Source organism: Asterias amurensis, chromosome 2 (assembly GCF_032118995.1).
Source record: "Asterias amurensis chromosome 2, ASM3211899v1".
Lineage (NCBI taxonomy): Eukaryota > Metazoa > Echinodermata > Asteroidea > Forcipulatida > Asteriidae > Asterias > Asterias amurensis.
The window spans coordinates 15,306,890-15,324,510 of NC_092649.1; the positions used below are offsets into that span (position 1 = coordinate 15,306,890).

At 39.4% G+C, this 17,621-nt stretch overlaps 1 protein-coding gene across 2 annotated transcripts; it reads left to right on the forward strand.

Annotated features, from left to right (window-relative positions):
- The first annotated feature begins 1,889 nt into the window (after window positions 1-1,889).
- LOC139954121 (uncharacterized) lies at window positions 1,890-17,250 on the forward strand. 2 transcript variants are annotated; one of them, XM_071953788.1, is made up of 5 exons: window positions 1,890-2,293; window positions 3,033-4,380; window positions 9,397-9,542; window positions 11,152-11,308; window positions 11,533-17,250. In XM_071953788.1, exons 2-5 carry the CDS (start codon window positions 3,136-3,138, stop codon window positions 14,359-14,361), a joined length of 4,377 nt encoding a protein of 1,458 aa, XP_071809889.1. In that variant the 5' UTR covers window positions 1,890-2,293; window positions 3,033-3,135; the 3' UTR covers window positions 14,362-17,250. The 2 variants fall into 2 exon arrangements, with proteins under 2 accessions (XP_071809889.1, XP_071809890.1); XM_071953789.1 differs by lacking the exon at window positions 1,890-2,293 and adding an exon at window positions 2,566-2,764.
- The last annotated feature ends 371 nt before the right edge of the window (window positions 17,251-17,621 follow it).

Below are 17,621 nucleotides of genomic sequence, written 5' to 3' on the forward strand. Positions count from 1 at the left end.
TGAGCTATAAATTACATGCGAAAGGAAAAAATCCTCCGTGGGTTGATACTCTAAGATATGTTTAGTTCCCTGTGGACGTGCAAGAAAATTCTGGAAAGAAAAGAAAAGCTGTAATTGTAAACAATATGGAATTTATAGTACGGTCCGAGAGTCCTCAATTATTCGCAAGATTTATGTTATTTGAAGTTGAAAAAAATAATGTGTTTATAGGCGTTACATTGTAAAGGATTTGTGGGTACTTTTTCAAAATGTCCACAGATTTACTACAGCACCTCATGCAGTAAGTAATATTTCAAGGGAAGCTTTCTACTATCATAATCTTCAAACTGTGTAAGTTTAATGTAAATCTGTGGACATTGTGTTTTGTGTTAGGAAAAGGTACATAGACACTTTAAGTGTAGAACTGAGAACAAAAGATGTCTGCATTGTTCACAACAAGTCCCTTATAAGGGACTTGAAACATTGTGGACTTATGCACGTCAACAGTTGTTCTTTTAAAGGCAGTTGACACTATCGGTAATTACTCAAAATAATTATTAGCATAAAATCTTAATTGCTGGTAACGAGTAATGGGGAGAGGTTGATGGTATAAAACATTGTGAGACACGGCTCCCTCTGAAGTATAAGGCTAATGTAGTTTTCGAGAAAGAAGTAATTTTCCACGAATTTGATTTCGAGACATCAGATTTAGAATTTGAAATCAAGCATCTCACAGCACACAACTTCGTGTGAGACGGTTTTTTTTAGGTGTTAGGGCCAACAGCCAGGAACACCTCTCATATCCTTTCATTATTATCTCGCAACTTCGATGACCGATTGAGCTCAAATTTTCACAGGTTTGTTCTTTTATGCATATGTTGAGATACACCAACTGTGAAGGCTAGTCTTTGACAAGTAATAACAGTGTCCAGTGTCTAGAATTTTTACAGTGTTAAAGATTTTTCTTCTGAAGAGCACAGAACAAATGTCCACAGAGTATATCTGGATGTGCTTTCATAATTTTACGTAAAACAAGTTCCGTATAGTCAGAAGTTATGTTTTGTGTTGATAAAAAAATAGGCAAGCTGAAATTACATTATGCAAACGAAGACATAACATAGAACGCAGATACCGCACTTCAGGCATCCTGACAGCTAACTGTATTGTTTACTGCGGTCAAATTCTTGCTTATTGTTTCCACAGACAAAGCGGTAAGTCAACGTAACTGAAGCCCATTGTGGTTTACAACAAAAAACAAACTGTCATGTGTTTTGTTTAAACATGCGGGTCTATTTTACATGCTCATGCACACCGCTATTGTACAACTGAGCTGTTTTTATTGCCTCTCGGTAAACCGTTATAAAACAGAACTCCATATAACGGACGATGATGGGAAAGCCTGCGATGTTTTATCAGAGATGCCAGAGGGTGGGTAACTTTTGTCTTTGCCGTAGCCTACTTCCTTGTTACCAATTTAGTGTAATATCATTTGGTAAGGACTCCCACAAAGAGTTAGGCCTCAGACTATTATAGTCTTATCTCCAGAGTTAAGACGAGTTACTAAGAACCTTAATTGTTCCTCCATGCTTAGGACTAGCCTGTTATTTTTAATATCTCATATTGGACTAGTCCTATATTAGGAACAGTCCTATAACTCTTTGCGATCGACCCCCTGCAACCATAACTGTTATTGTGTTCAACGTTCTCACACTCCCCATACAATTCAAATTCTGGAAGCGTTGGGTTTCCAGACTGTCAACTCATTGAGGTCAGAGTTCTGCCTCCATTCATCCTTTGTTATGGAGATGTTCTCCAAACAGACGCATTCAAACCAACACGAATGGATGACTGCACTACACACTGCACTCGTTTGTGAATCACCAATGAGTTGTTATAAAAAAATGCATAATACATGTACATGTCACCACGTAATAGTGCGTTCTCAGAGATCCATGTAATTGTTTAGCGTTGAAATGGACTTTGCCCATCGTCTGGTGTGATAGCATTTACTCCTGCGTGGCGTCGTTATTGGACCCATGGAGTCGGTTTGATTTGATTGAACCCAAGCCGTACACACCGCGTCACCACTTCAATTTCATTTTGATGATTTGGATTAAATTTACCCTCACGGCGAGGGCCCCCCGATACAATGTACTCCATCTGTACATGCTGTGGAACTGAATCGAATGGATTATGATAATATACTGGTTGACTGCATTTAAGGATTGAACCGGTTTTTAATATCGCTGCTCATTTCCTCAAATGACGACATTTTTCCTTACGATGTTTCGTTGACACACCCCATTTTTGGATGGTGAGTATTTGACAAGATATAATTACCGTAAACTGAGATGAATATCTGAATACCGAGGAATTGTATTGTGGTCGTTGTTGTTTATTGTTTGTGAACCACCATGGCGTACGTATGTGTATACACTTCGTATACGACCCGGCTTCCATGTTGATTTCTTTTTATGTTGATATACACATAAAATCAACGGGGGATTGTAAATGACTGGCGCACCTGTCAATGTTCATTTTCACATCGTAAATTGGGCACAGTCGTGGCACGTGGCTGAAAATAATTCAGTTGTGACATGACAAGAGTCACCTCATAAAAACGACGTGGGATAGTTTGGAAATGCAAAACCTTCTCTCATGTCAACACGGAATAATGATGGAGATGGCTGTTGATGTGCACATGTACATGGAAGTTGTAACCAGCATGTAAAGATGGGGAATATTTGTACACAAATGTGTGGGATTTGAGGCATTGAATGGTCAGGTATCAATAATATTAATTGGTTTACTGTATTTGTGTGTATTTACTCGCTAGGAAGATTTGTTCCTTTGAGAGCTTGTCTTGGTTTATATTCCACTATTGAATTCCGAAAATCTACTCTGCCGCAATATAAATCCTCAAAAGAACAAATCTACTTGGCAAGTATAGATACACACACCATGTAACCTCAAACCAAATATAAACCTTCCAGAGTGAGTTATGCAGGAGACGACCCGTGGAAATAACTCATTCTTTCACTTTCCATTTCAAGGTCAACCAGGAACAAGCCACGGACCAACGCAGAAGCTCAAGCCGAGGATAGCAACATCAAGATGTTTATGTTACAGAAACGTGTAATTTTGTGAAGTAAGAACATGAACTTGGCTCCCAAGATGAGCAATTCACTGAACCTCACCCGAGCCCTGGCTCTGAATGATGCCGGTGGCACACAGTTGTTTACCTTTCTTCTCTCTATGAATGACTTGGAGGCGTTCTTTGAACGGCCTACTAGATCATCTCCAATCTACTATGAAGGACATGAATGGTATCTGACTTGTGGGGGATACCAGTCGAAAGACTCTGATGATATCTTTCTTGGGATGTACCTGTACTGGGATAATAAGGCCGCCGGGGAGGGGGTAAGTTGCCGAGCTGACTACCGCCTGATTGTCAGGAACGTCGTGGATGCTTCGGAGAGTGTAGTCTCCGAAGGCTCACAGGTTGAATTCAGTGCACCAGATACATTGGGATGGGGGAAACGAGAGCTTGCCCCTCTCCACGAAATTCTTGCCCCTGGAAATGGCTTCCTGGTGGACCCAGGACGGACGGTCATTGTTGAGCTTGCTGTCAGATACTGCCGGACAATCTACCAACAGATGGTTGACTTCTCACAGCTCCCCGATCACATGAATCAACCATTCTCTTCCTATTTCACACCGAATTTCTCCATCTGTGGATTTGATTTCTACATGTCGTTTTATCCACTCGGTGATCGCGAAGAAGCAGACAAGCATGTCTCGATGTATCTGCACCGTCTGAACAACCCACAGGTCCCGGAGTGCCTGTGCTGCAGAATCAGGTACCGCTTCTTCCTCGGTGATCGTGTCTCCCCAGACGGTGACTCGAAATCGTTTGAATTCTCCTTCAAGACGGATCGCGGCTACGGGAGATTCAAAGCCTTCGATCCCCTCTCGACCTCGGACATGTTCAGCAAAGGTCCCGTGCCGATCGGCGTGGAGATACTCTCCATAACCCCGTTTGCCTTCGTGGAAGTGGGCCTGACCACCCGAGGTTACTACCACACGGATAACTTTGTCTTCGATGACGCCATCTTCCCCGATCATCGTATGAATGTGTGGAAACTCTCGGCCAATAACTCATCCCAATACCTGTCACTTCGGCTTGATGTGGAGGACAGGAGCCAAATTTACCCAGTGAGTCGACAGGGGCAGGCCCGAGACACTCTCTGCACTAAGTACTTGCAGTGGAAAGCATACCTTCTTTCTCGTACGGACCGTAGTCACAATGTATTCATCACGGAGTCTCCCATGTCTGCGTATTTCTCACCAGCATTCCCCGAGAAGTTGTTCACTATGGCGACTGACATCCCAATACATCGGGTAAGTCAAATATATTAGAATAAGATATGTTATTGTACGCATCATAAATATATTATATTTTTACAGATACCAGATGGCATGACATAAAATAATGTTTTTTAAATAATCTCTACCCCTCGATTTGAAATTCCACGCCATAGTTTAGTCTATGACAAAAAATAAAATAATCACGCATCATCGCATAGTTATTCACCATGCATGAACAATGGACCATGTCAGACAGGCCACAGGGATTTCCCCTCATTTAGAAGGGTCTGGATTTCAGTTACAGTTTTTTTTGGTAGGTCAGTATTATTTCTGCAATATTGTTATATCATCATCTTGCGTCTATTTTGTTTTAGATAATAGTATAAGATTAAGACAGTCGAAGTCGTTTTGTGTATAAAGGGTTATGCATCCGTTATTATTTTCTATTCTATGTACTTTAAAGGGGGTTAACCCTAAGAGAGTTACTCTAAAAATGTGTAAACATAAAGCCATATAGTTTTATAGTAAAGAGTACTGAAGAGCTGTTTAGTATAAAACATTGTCTGAAACAATTATTAATGTAATTGAGAAAAAGAGGTAATTTTACACCCCATAATTTTAATCTGAGAAAGGCTTTTCTCATGCGTCTGAATGCACCCAATTTTATGCAAACAAGGGTGTTTTTGTTTCGTTCACTTTTTTTTCTTTCAAGCTCGATGACCAATTGAGCCCAAATTTTCACAGGATTGCTATTTTATGCATTTTTTTCAAGATACACCAACTGAGGACAGGCCTACTTGGCAACTACCAAAAGTTTACTCTGTCCTAAGATTTATTCCGTTTTGAGTATATGAAATATAGAAACCATTGTTTACAAACACTGAAGTAACCGTTTTGTAGGTCACCCTACTCGAGGTTATCATGCTGCGTTCGCACCAGTAAGGACCCGGACGTCAAGTTACTGGTCCAAGTTACATATAATGATCTTGCAATCTTGAATCAGATCCAAGCAGGATGGAGCAAAAACCACAAACGTGGGGAGTAGGCTTTTTCCATTTACGATTTCCTTAAAGGCAGTGCACACTATTGGTAATTACTCAAAATATTTATTAGCATAAAACCGTTTTGGTGACGAGTAATGGGGAGAGGTTGATGGTATAAACCATTGTGAGAAACGGCTCCCTCTGGAGTGCCATAGTTTTCGAGAAAGAAGTAATTTTCCACGAATTTGATTTCGAGACCTCAGATTTAGAACTAGAGGTCTCGAAATCAACCATATAAACGCACACAACTTTGTGTGATAATGGTGTTTTTTCTTTCATTATTATCTCGCAAGTTCGATGACCAATTGAGCTCAAATTTTCACAGGTTTGTTATTTTATGCATATGTTGAGATACACCAACTGTGAAGTCTTTGACAATTACCAATAGTGTCCACTGCCTTTAAAGGCAAAGTATTTGGAGTTTGGAACGGTTCCAATTAATCCTACATGTAGGCCTACATTAAAAGAGCAATACAATAAAACATTTTCCCTCCATGATAAAACAAACCTGGACAAATTTAATTTCAAAAGGTGGTACGTTTTTGAGATCTATTGCCGAAAATCTCCAGCGTTTATGTCCCCACATAAAAAATAATCCGTAATTGGCCTAAGTATTTTTTAGAGGGAATAGTGAAACCATATTCAATGCGTAGCCGTTTGCAAACATATCATGACATGGGACCAAGTGTGTCAACAACAACAACATACATCCCGAATAGTACTCGATATAACACTCATAAATTGAGAGTTTTTGTTAAGACGTGCGCAGAAAAACTAGGACTGGAACGCAATTAAAATGCTCAAACAGCTTAGCATCCTCCCCGTGTCGAGTGAGAGTCATGTAAATGAGAATCATGAGTGAAAAGTTTCATGCAAAAACATTTCTCCGATTGAAGTGTGTTTGAACCCCTTTCCCTATAACCACATTTCTTTGAAGAGAACCGTTTCTCAAAGTATCATACATTGTCGACTTGCTTCTAAATAACTGGTCGTTTCTGTTTTCAAAAGGTAAACCCTCCCTTTAAGATGGTTGATACTTTACTTTCTTTGATCGTCACAATTCAAGACCTTGATCATGACACTCCTTGAGTATAATGTCAATGCCCTGCGGAGTCGGGTACACGACCGACCCTTATCAACCCCGCCTTCCCATGTTGGAGTCCCGAGGGCAGGTGCCCAAACAATAAACAAATCATATCTCCACTTGTATTGGTCGTAAAAATATTTTGGTTTCATCACTCGGTTGCAAAATGCCACTTTTGACTGTATGAAAGTTGCTAAAAGATGAGTTTGTTTTGTTGTTTTGTGCTATAGATGACGTCACCGTTATTTTGGGGGCATATATAGTTCCCTTGGTAAAAATAAATCTGTTGGAAAATAAAATAAATATTAGTTCGTTTGGTTGTTTTGGGCCGATTGGAGAGGCTATCACATGATGTCACCGTTTCGTGCATGTATTTATAGTTCCCTTCTAAGAACAAAATAAAATGGTTTGTTGTTCCGAACCGATTAGAAATTGGGTAATAATGTTACAGCACTTCACTATCATACTTTGTATGTTTCCCTGCCAACAATAACGCATTGGTCTGAAAATAACACATGCTTTGGTTTTGCTTTGGACAATGACGTCATGCTTATTTTGTTGTATATTTGCCCCATATGGCAGTTGGCCTATATAAAGGAAGGCACCGTCTGTTGACATGGCTATAAGTAATTTCATATAGGCCGCAAGGCAACTGGCGTTTCCTGAATTCCTCCAGTAGCCTACAACACGTCAGTTCTTTTGAGAATGGCGATCACCTTTTATTTTTTATTTTAGAGGGGCAACAAATCTGTTTTAGTCTACTTGGATCGGACGAGTTGGTCTGTAAAAGCGTTTGTAACCGATTGTTATAAAATGCATATGGAAGAAAGATGTTTTAAAAGTGGAATACAACTATCCACACGAATTTGCCTCAAAAATTCGTGGCTTTCGTTTTACTCTGCGAACTAACACGGTCGGTCATTTATGGGAGTCAAACAATGGCCGACCGTGGTAGTCGACTGCAATTTTTCCAAATATGCTTAGCCTGATTTTTCGAAAGCTTCCATGTGCATGTAGCTGTTAGCCCACCTCCCAATCCAAACAAATCAGTTTGGATTAGGGGAATACCCTCCATGAGCTGCCCCAAATTACTAGCCTCCCACCCACCGTTCTATACTCTGCGGTTTACAATCCGCAAAGCATCTCGGATCAAAGATGACTGGGTTGTGGTGAAATCAAATATCTTAGAAGACTGATGGATTGTTGGTTTTCTAGAAAGACGGATATAAAATCCCCGACCTCCCGATGAGCACACATTAAATGAAACAGCTGTTGTGTTGACGGTTTGAAAAACTAACTCCAACAACTCAAAAGCGTTATTTGAGACAAAGTTCCCGCCAACCTGGGGATTGTTTGCATCAATTTTTTTTTACGGTGCAGTTTTTTCCCTGTGCTTGGCAAGTTCACAGCAGGGCACAATTTCGATGGAGAGGTTTATATAAGCACATCGAAATAGTTGATTACTAGAATAAACATCCATCTATACCATCTATACGTGTAATAGTTTAAAAAAATACTAAACTGGAAAATCTACTCCGCGGTAGTAGAATTAAGCAAGACAGTTTTCTAAGAACAAACTATACAAGTAGATACACACATGATTTTTATAAAGAATAAGGTTACCAACCAAAATACCATTGGTTTGATGTAGGCCTACCATCTGTGTCTGGTGTCCCTGTTAATTACATGTATGAAATAAGTAATTATGCTTTAATTAATTACATATGCAGAAAACTGTTGAGCATAGTTGCTCCTTTGTAAGTAGCTCTATGAAATTTTACAAGAGTTTATTGTTAACACACAAGTTTTCAGTGGGACAAACTTTATTAACTACATTGGACCTATGTGCTTATATGGTTTATTCAGTGAGTAGAAAATATGCCTATTTGAAGTCGGGTCGAAACTCGAAAGTTTTTCAAAGGATTTTAAAGACACAATCGAAGCAAATAAATTATCAGACTCTAAACCCTACATTTTAAAACGCCAAAAGTAAATGAAAATAAAATATACAGTTTTTTATTTTCATTGACTTTTAGCTTTTTAGAATTTCATAGTACATCTTGGATGGGTTATCATAAAAATGTTTGCCCACTGCAACACACAAACCTTATCGAATTAAACCAACCTCGACTAGGAGGCCACCGCCTGCTGTCCCCACCCACCCACACCCACCCACCCAAACCCGCCCCCATCCTACCCCCATGGACCACCTGTGCACCCTCACGACTAAGATGATAGAGCTTTAAAGTAGACCCCTGGTGCATACCATGGAGTACTCAACGCCAATAAATCAAACCACGCTATTTGTCGTTCAAGGAGAGCTATCATAATTCCTCTATCAAAAACTGTATCCTTCATCAAAAATCGCAAGTAATGCAGTTTATTTTCGCTTTCGTTTTCGTTTCGAAAGGTAACTTTAGGATGACAGGTTTCAATTTCAAAACTTTCCTTTTAAGTTTTAAAGATTGTATGAATAATTTTATATTTTTCGAGGCAGGTTGGCGAACTAGATTTTCAAATTCTTGGTATGTTTCACAGTCTGCAGTAATGATTTCCATCACAATTTTAAGTGACACTTTAAAATTATTTTGAAGTTTTGTTTTGAGTGTTGAAAATGATCAAGTTTAAACTTGAGAATCTGTGATGCTAGTTTTCACATAGTTAATATAATTTTGAAATAATGATGATAATAAAAATGACGTCTTCTAAAGCACTGGTATCTACAAATAGTGCTCATGGCGCTTGCTTCAGTAAAAAAGTTCCCTGCTAAAAAATCCAATGTCTATGTAATGATACTGAAATGGTTTTGAAACGATGAATATTTAAACTAAAGGTTTCATTCTCTTTAAAGCACAGACAACAATGTCACCGATTGGTAACCAAACATTGAATGGTTTTGTAATATTTTGTTTATTGTTATAGGCCAAGGCTTTGGATGGTGATTATTGCACAATGGACGAACCTTCTCTACTCCTTCGGATTGAGTTCTTCAATGCACAGGACATTCCTGGCATTATGCAAGACTACCCGGTCCTGGAGTTCGAACGTTTTCGCCTCTATCAAACCAGGTACGGAAAAACCCCACCCGTAAACCCCCAACCCCCAGCCCCTAACCCCCACCCCCCAAAAAAAAGAACAAGAAAAAGCAAGCACAAAAAACCCCACACCAAACAAACAGACACCCAAAGACATCCAACACCCCGCCTAACCAACAAACAAGCAAACACCCAGCACCCCGATAAGTTAACCCCACAACAAACAAACGCTGCTAAACAAAAACGAAACGGCAACAACAACAATACTGTCTAAAACAATCCTTCAACGTATTCATTGGTAACTTTTGTGTAAATGTTATAATTGCTTTATATTTTTGTAAAATTGATGTATGGTTGATGTATGGTTCATGCATGATCTTTACCTAATAATTGTAATGCGTGAATTTTGAATGTTCCCAAATTGCCAATTGAACTGTTGTATTTTTCACACGATCTGTATTTTATCTTTTTATGCAGTTAACCTGTCTATTTCTGTTCTCTGTTGTATAATGCTTTGTCTGTTTTTTGTATCCCCTAAAAAGGTTTATAAAGTACAGGCCTATCATTAGTTGACGGTTTAAACGTCATAAAAAGCCAATAACAATTTGTCATGGCCGAGCGGTTAAGAGCGCCGGATTCAAGCACTGGTGTTTGATCAGCAGGGTGTGGGTTCGGATCCCGGTCGTGACACTTGCTACATAAAATTTGGGAGGTAGTGGTTTCTGCTCTACCGGCTAGGCTTCGAATTGAAGATACCCAAGCCTACATTCGTATGGACTGTAACAGGGGTAACCCTGTTTCAGCCCTAGGAGTAGGTGGCAACGGCCTCTGGAAAAAATAATTGTAGCCCACACCTTGAAGTGACCTTCAGGCCTTGTGTGTCAGGCGACTTGCATAAAAAAGTATTGGCAGATTGAAATGTTTTTGTTTCAGAAAATTGTATTTTTCCCTCCTGAGTCTAGCCTTCTCCACATCTTTGTTGTAAATGTAACGTTGTGGTTTTGTGGCTGTTCCCACCTTCTTTTTCTTTTAGGGATTGTCTTTTTTAGACTACTTCATGTGCATAATTTAGTGTGTACATTATTTGAATTTGTGAAAGGAAATACATTTACTCGTACTTGTTTTCACTATTTCCCCATTGACAATGGAATACTATCAGATATGTTAATTATAATAACCAATTTGGTTTTTGATTAAAAATGATATCAACTCTAACAACTTGTCAACTTCTAAAACAACATTATTTACATCAACTTGTCCACAGCATTTTTGCAATACCTTAACATTTGGTCAAGTTTGTTCTTTACTTTAGAAACAAAATTAATTTAAAAAGGGGCAAGATATTTCATGGTTCAGTTCTATAACTATTTTAAAAATAATTTCAACTCTAATGTATTCTGAGGGACGGGAACGTCTTTCGTTTGTTTTATTTTGTTAACTTCTGAATAACATGCGGATAATGTTCACAGCAGTAGGCCTACTGGTATTATCTGTTCAAATATGTTCAAGTTTGTTCTTTTGTAAAAAGTTTTTGAAACTGGAAAGCATAGGCAAGAGATTTATAACTACACAATTCATTGCTGCACCTTATAATGCTTGCTGTATAAAATCTCATGGATTCGATTTATATTTAAATTTACAGGGAAGGCTTAAGACGTTGCCTGGAGGTTAATACTACCCTGAAAGGTCAATTGAATGACCTTAGACGTAGACTGAACGAAGTCATGGCAATTGGAGACGGCAACATCGGTGGAAACAGCAAACAGCAGTTGATGCGTGAATTCCAAAGCCTTTTGCAGGTGAGAACGGTTTTTTAGTGTGACTGTTTCATGAGTCAAGTTTGTTGTTATTTGGTCGTAGAGATTCAGTGCATTATTTTGTGATTTACAGTGACGCTCAATATGGCTGAACTTTTTATTAACAAACGACACAAATAAAGCTTTTTGTTGCAACCAAGATAAGGTAGCAACATTGAACTTGATAAAAACAAATCAATAATAAATTGTCTTGTTTTTATTTTCAGGCAAGTGACGAAACAGACTCTGCCAGTCAAGCAGCTTTCAAATCCATGACTGCAACTCCTGGGTCCGACAACTTCGCAACCTCATTCTCTTTTCCCGTGTCATCAGCTTTTGACGCACCCCCCATGGGCAAGATGTCGCAGTATTTGAGCTCTAGCGGCAACAGTATGAATAAGGAACCAGTAAATATGCCTACTAAAGAACCCAGTAACAGAATGTCCCAGTTATTTAGCTCCCGTTCTGGTACTACACTGCCTGATTTCAGGACTGCTCCTCCCTCAACATCAGCAGGAACTGCACCCGCAGCTTCCAAGGTGAAAGATAAAGAATCCAAGACGTTGGGTGCAATGGCTAGTATTGGTGCAGCCTTCAGAAACCCTGTTAAAGGATCTGGCTCTGGTACAACCCATAATCCTTTCAACAGAGGAACTCATGCCAGGGCAAGTACGGCATCTTCAGTTAGGTTCGGATCTTCTTCAGGATCCTCTAAACCTTCTAACGGTTCATCAATACTTAAAGATGCACCGTCAAGGAGCGGTCTTCCTCCCGGCCAGAAATCCACATCCTCATTGAATCGGCAGATGGTGGGTTCTGGAAGACAGTCGAATATCTCAGGGGGAAACATCCCTACCTCTCAGATGAGGTCTAACGAGGGCGTCAAGTTGACATCTGATCATACTGTGTACGCAGCCATCGCTGTACCACCTCCGTCAAATACATTACCCACAGTGAGTCGACCAGCATCAAACACATATGCTATTGTAGGTAAACCACCACACAACCCTGAACCTGTAAAAGAAGCTGAAGTCACACCCGAACCAACAAGAAAGTCTAAATTTAATCCCAACATCTTCAAGTCGGTCCTTCCTAAACGAAGTCATTCCAGTGCAAACGATCATCAAGACCACCATCATGAACACCATCAAGGCAAGTCCAGCACCCTTCCTAGAAGTTCACATTCCGCTGAGAGGAGCACTGACTTCTTCGGCAACAAGAGCTTACCAAGACCAACTCATGGTATCTTCAATCAGCCTTCATCGAGGAGCACCTCGACGCTCTCCGCTTCCTACAACAACCCAGCCCCTGCAGTCCAGAAGGTTGTCCCAACTCAGTCTCCTGGTTCAACAATGACCCGATCAGGTGGTGTTGCGAATCTTGGTAGCTCTTCATACTATCCCCCAGTAACTACAGCTATCGTGATGCCAGTGCGAGATGTCACCTACACTGAGTCTGAGAAGACCAGGATCCCTCCTGTACCAGCACCTCGACAGGGACTGACGAAGAAACCTCTTGACGAATACCAAACTGAAAAGCTGCAGTACTTCGATGAAAAACCATCCTTTGAACCAGAGACTAAAGAAACTTTCCAGTACTCAGAACTAACAAAACCACTACCCCAAGAACCAGAACCAGAACCAGAACCAGATACACCCACCCCATCTGTTGAGAAGACACTGGAAGATAAAACAGCCTTCTCAAGAGCATCTATTGCATCTGTTGACGATCCCATGTTACAGAGTGAAGTGTATTCCATCTTTGCGACAGCTGCCAAGCAAGGAATCAAATTAGTAGACGAAGCACCCGAGATGGATGAGCCAATTGTCATGGCCCCACCGCCAGACGCTGTTGCTCAACCTAAAGTAGAACCCAAGCCACAGCCACAAACCAAGCCACAGCCACTGCCTAAGCCTAAGCCTCGTAACAGAGTCACACCGGAGATCACTGTAACAGACAGCCAGGGGGCCCAACAGAGCCAGCAGACTCATCAGAATCGGGATTATGGGCCTCAGCCACTGTCTCCATCCATTCTGAAGAAAGAAGCTAATATCAGTGAACCGGCAGCAAACGTGAAAAAATCGAGAAGCACCAACAATGTGCGGTTTAATGAAGACCCTGAGACACAGGGGCAAACACAACGAGTTGTGGGGACTTCCAGGGCAGAAGAATACAAACCAACTGGGTCTTTTGATCAGCATGACGGTCGCTCTGTCAGCGTTGGTCAGCAGAAAGGGGGCCAGTTCCAACAGCAACCAAATGCCCAATTGCAGAATCAACAACAACTTCGTTTTCAGCAGCAACAATTAGAACAACAAGAGTATAAGAAACAGTTGCAACAGCAGCAACAACTGATGCAGAAGAGGCAGCTGCAGCAGCAGGAATTACAACAGAAACAAAAAGAGCAACAACAACAGCAACTGTTAGAGCAAGAGCAACTACAACGACAACGACAGCATATGCAGCAGTTTCAACAACAACAACAACACGAAGGAAAACAGCAACATCAAAATAATCAGCAACACAATCAAATACAATACAATCAGCACTTAGCACAAAACCAACAACAGCAGCAACAACAACGCAGACAGCTGCAGCAGCAAAAACAACAACAACAACAACAACAACAACATCAACAACACCAACAACAACAGCACCACCAGCAACAACATAAACAACAACAACAGCTGCAGCAGCAGCAGCAGCAGCAACAACAACAACAACTGCAGCAACAACAACAACAACAGCAACAACATCTGAAACAGAAACAGCAGCATCCAGAATCCAACAACCGTACGGAACAACAGCAACAGGAATATCAGCACTATCAACTGTCAGAGGAACAAAAGCAGCAGTTTCGCCTGCAGCAGTTACGTCGTGAACATCAGGAGTACATCAAACAGCACGAGCAGCAGCAGGCACCAACTCAACAGCAGCAGCAACTGCAGCAGCAACTGCAGCAGAATCGGAATCAGCCTCAATTGGCGCCAAAACCAGGAACCAGTCAAACTAATCTAACGAGGTCTAGCTCTGGTGTGGTACAAACTTCATTGTAACAAATGTATCACTTATGCCAACCACTTTGACGCTTTTTTGAGTCACTATTCAATGAAAAATAATATTCTGGTTTCATGCAGTTTTTAAAGAAATATGCGGATATGTTTTTTTTTTATTATGCTCAATTTTAAGTAAAGTGTAAGCCAACATCAACTTAGTGCCATTTGTAAATTTTAATCTTTTGGATTGCTGATCAAGTATTCTTCGATTTGAATTTTAAAACGCGTAAAAAAAGAACAATTAAACACACAAACAAGCAAACAGAGTTGACATGCATGCCTTAAATTCACCTTTTATTAGAAAAACTGTTTAAGGTGTATGGATAACTTTTAAAGGGACATCAGGGCCAAGGCCAATGAAACCAATCCTGTTTCACTCAGGCCGTGACCTGTTTTTTGCTTTTTAACTTGAAGTTTTTACATGAAATTGTGATCGTAATGTGTGTGTTTTTATCGCTGTATATATTTGCACGATTTGTTTATTTCTGAACTGAATACTAAAACTAAATGTAAATATTTTTTAAAAATCTAACCACATGTCGGCAGAATAATTATTGAGCCTATAAATTATTGATTATTTAAAAAAATCTGTATAATGATAAATTGTAGTGCGGTGACCGTAATTTTTTTTAAAGCTTAAAAACAACTTGCCGCTGTGTTTCTAGTCTTGCAATAAATACTACGCCAATCAATTCATTTGAAGCATTGCATACATTCTCCATGTACGGATCCTTTTAAAAGGGAAATAGACAAAAAATAAAGGTATGTGGAAAAAATTTCGTTCGAACGAAAATAATCTTTGTTCAAACGTAACGAATCGCCGTTCGAACGAAACAAATCTTGTTTATTTTTTTAAGAAGAAACGACGACATTAAATTTCCAATTGTGAAGCATTTACAGTTATCCGATAGTTTTCCGATATCGTTTTTATTATTCATATATTGTTTTTTTTACCTGTCCAATTAAAAGACACATACCCATGTGAAAGAGGGGTTTATCAAACTGCCACACCCACACACACAATTATTGCATAATTTGGTCCGACTTAATTTGTGGCGGTTGCGGCTGTTTATGGGTAATTGGTGCGCCTGGGTCGTCCTGCATTCAAAATGTATCTTTTTTAAATTAAAACTTTAGGTATTCTGTAATATTATAATAATCGAAACATGTTTTCTATTAACAACTTCTACTGTTAAATCAAGTTTACGGTCAAACTGTACCAAGGCAGCTTCACCGTGTGGTAACGCTCTGTCTACGTAGATAAACATATGTTGTAACTGTCAAAATAAGTTTTAATCATTACATATCGTCGGTCGCACCACGAACTGACCTAACTCGTTCACTGTTTTAAAAAACGTGTTCAAAGAAAATCAGTGTGTATTAAAGGCAGTGGACACTATTGGTAATTACTAAAAATAATTATTGGCACAAAACCTTTCTTGGTGACGAGTAATGGGGAGAGGTTGATGGTATAAAACATTGTGAGAAACGGCTCCCTCTGAAGTGTCATAGTTTTCGAGAAAGAAGTAATTTTACACGAATTTGATTTCGAGACCTCAGATTTAGAACTTGAGGTCTCGAAATCAACCATCTAAACGCACACAACTTCGTGTGACAAGGGTTATTTTTCTTTCGTTATTATCTCGCAACTTCGATGACCGATTGAGCTCAAATTTATACAGGATTGTTATTTCATGCATATGTTGAGAAACACTAACTGTGCAGGCTAGTCTTGGACTATTACCAATAGTGTCCACTGCCTTTAAAGAATGTGCAAGTCTCGTGTGGGAACCGGTAAAAAAGGCGGGCGTTTGTTTCCTTCACGCAATGCACGTAGGCCCTGTCCTAAAATGTTCGAATAAACGCGAGACTTGCACGGTCTGTTTCAACTATCTAACAACCACGCGCCAATACTTATGTACATTATGAAGTACAATTATACAATATTGACTTCTACAACTCTTTTAAACGTACCTATCATAATTTCGCACGAGGAAAGCTAAAAATTCACACTGTAAAAAACTGTGCTTACCAACTTTTTAAACATCTTTAAATGATAAAAATGTTTATCATTTTGACACCTGCTCACACGGTTTGTAGGTTTGCACAAAAATGGGTACAAATTTTGTGCTTAGAAATGTGTTCAAAAAAAATACACTGTTTTTAGAGTGTAAACACAATTTTGTTCTATGCACTATAAAAACGGTGTTTATGTTTTGACGATAATCCAAGCGGTCGATCGTTGATATTAAAGGCAGTGGACACTATTGGTAAACACTCAAAAAATTGTTAGCATAAAACCTTTCTTGACTACGAGTAATAGGGAGAGGGTGATAGCATAAAACATTGTGAGAAACGGCTCCCTCTGAAGTGATGTAGTTTTCGAGAAAGAAGTAATTTTCCACGAATTTGATTTCGAGACCTCAGATTTAGAATTTGAGGTCTCGAAATCAACCATCTGAAAGCACACAACTTCGTATGACAAGGGTGTTTTTTTCTTTCATTAATATCTCGCAACTTCGACGACCGAGTTGAGCTCAAATTTTCACAGGTTTGTTATGTTATGCATATGTTGAGATACACCAACTGTGAAGACTATTCTATGACAATTACCAATAGTGTCCAACGTCTTTAATGATTTGTTAGTAAGATTAACCAAGTTGTATTCACTAACCCCATGTAATCTTATCTGCCAACAAAAAGTTGTATATTTATTTTGTAAAAATTGGATTGGAACTGCACTGTGTATTTATGTAGAGGCAATTGAACCAAAGGGCATTTTGGAATCGAAAACATTTAAATTTTAATTAACTATTAACATGCAGCTCATTGTTTATTTTAATATACGATTACATTGATGTGGCCTGTGAATAAATAATGACTAGTATAGAGCTAATCGCTGTTTTCTGTTCAAAGTTTTTGTTTAAGAACTGTGTTTGATCTAAACTAAACTGTATCGATCCAGAAAGTTTGTAGACTTGCCCCAGTCCTTCCTAGGCAGGCTCTAAAGCGTTCTCTGTAGCACCCTTGACACCGGGGACTAAGACAAAAACAAGGTCGCCAATAAGCCGTTTATTATTTAGACTCCCAGTATGTATTTTCTCGTATCAATGGCCATCTAGATCAAGGGAAGATATTGCAACCTTTTCACTCATTGTGGCCAAATAAATACTTATATCTGGGTAAATTTAAGACTAATTTTGTTAATGTCATAATATCTTTTTTACAAACTCCATAATAACAACACTGAGGCACAACAT

Bases quoted from the DNA above. Each gene is read 5' to 3' on its own strand.
- LOC139954121 (XM_071953788.1), top strand. From the start codon at position 3,136: ATGAACTTGGCTCCCAAGATGAGCAATTCACTGAACCTCACCCGAGCC. The intron at 9,543-11,151 runs GTACGGAAAAAC...TTAAATTTACAG, and splicing joins TTTCGCCTCTATCAAACCAG to GGAAGGCTTAAGACGTTGCC. The intron at 11,309-11,532 runs GTGAGAACGGTT...TTTTATTTTCAG, and splicing joins AATTCCAAAGCCTTTTGCAG to GCAAGTGACGAAACAGACTC.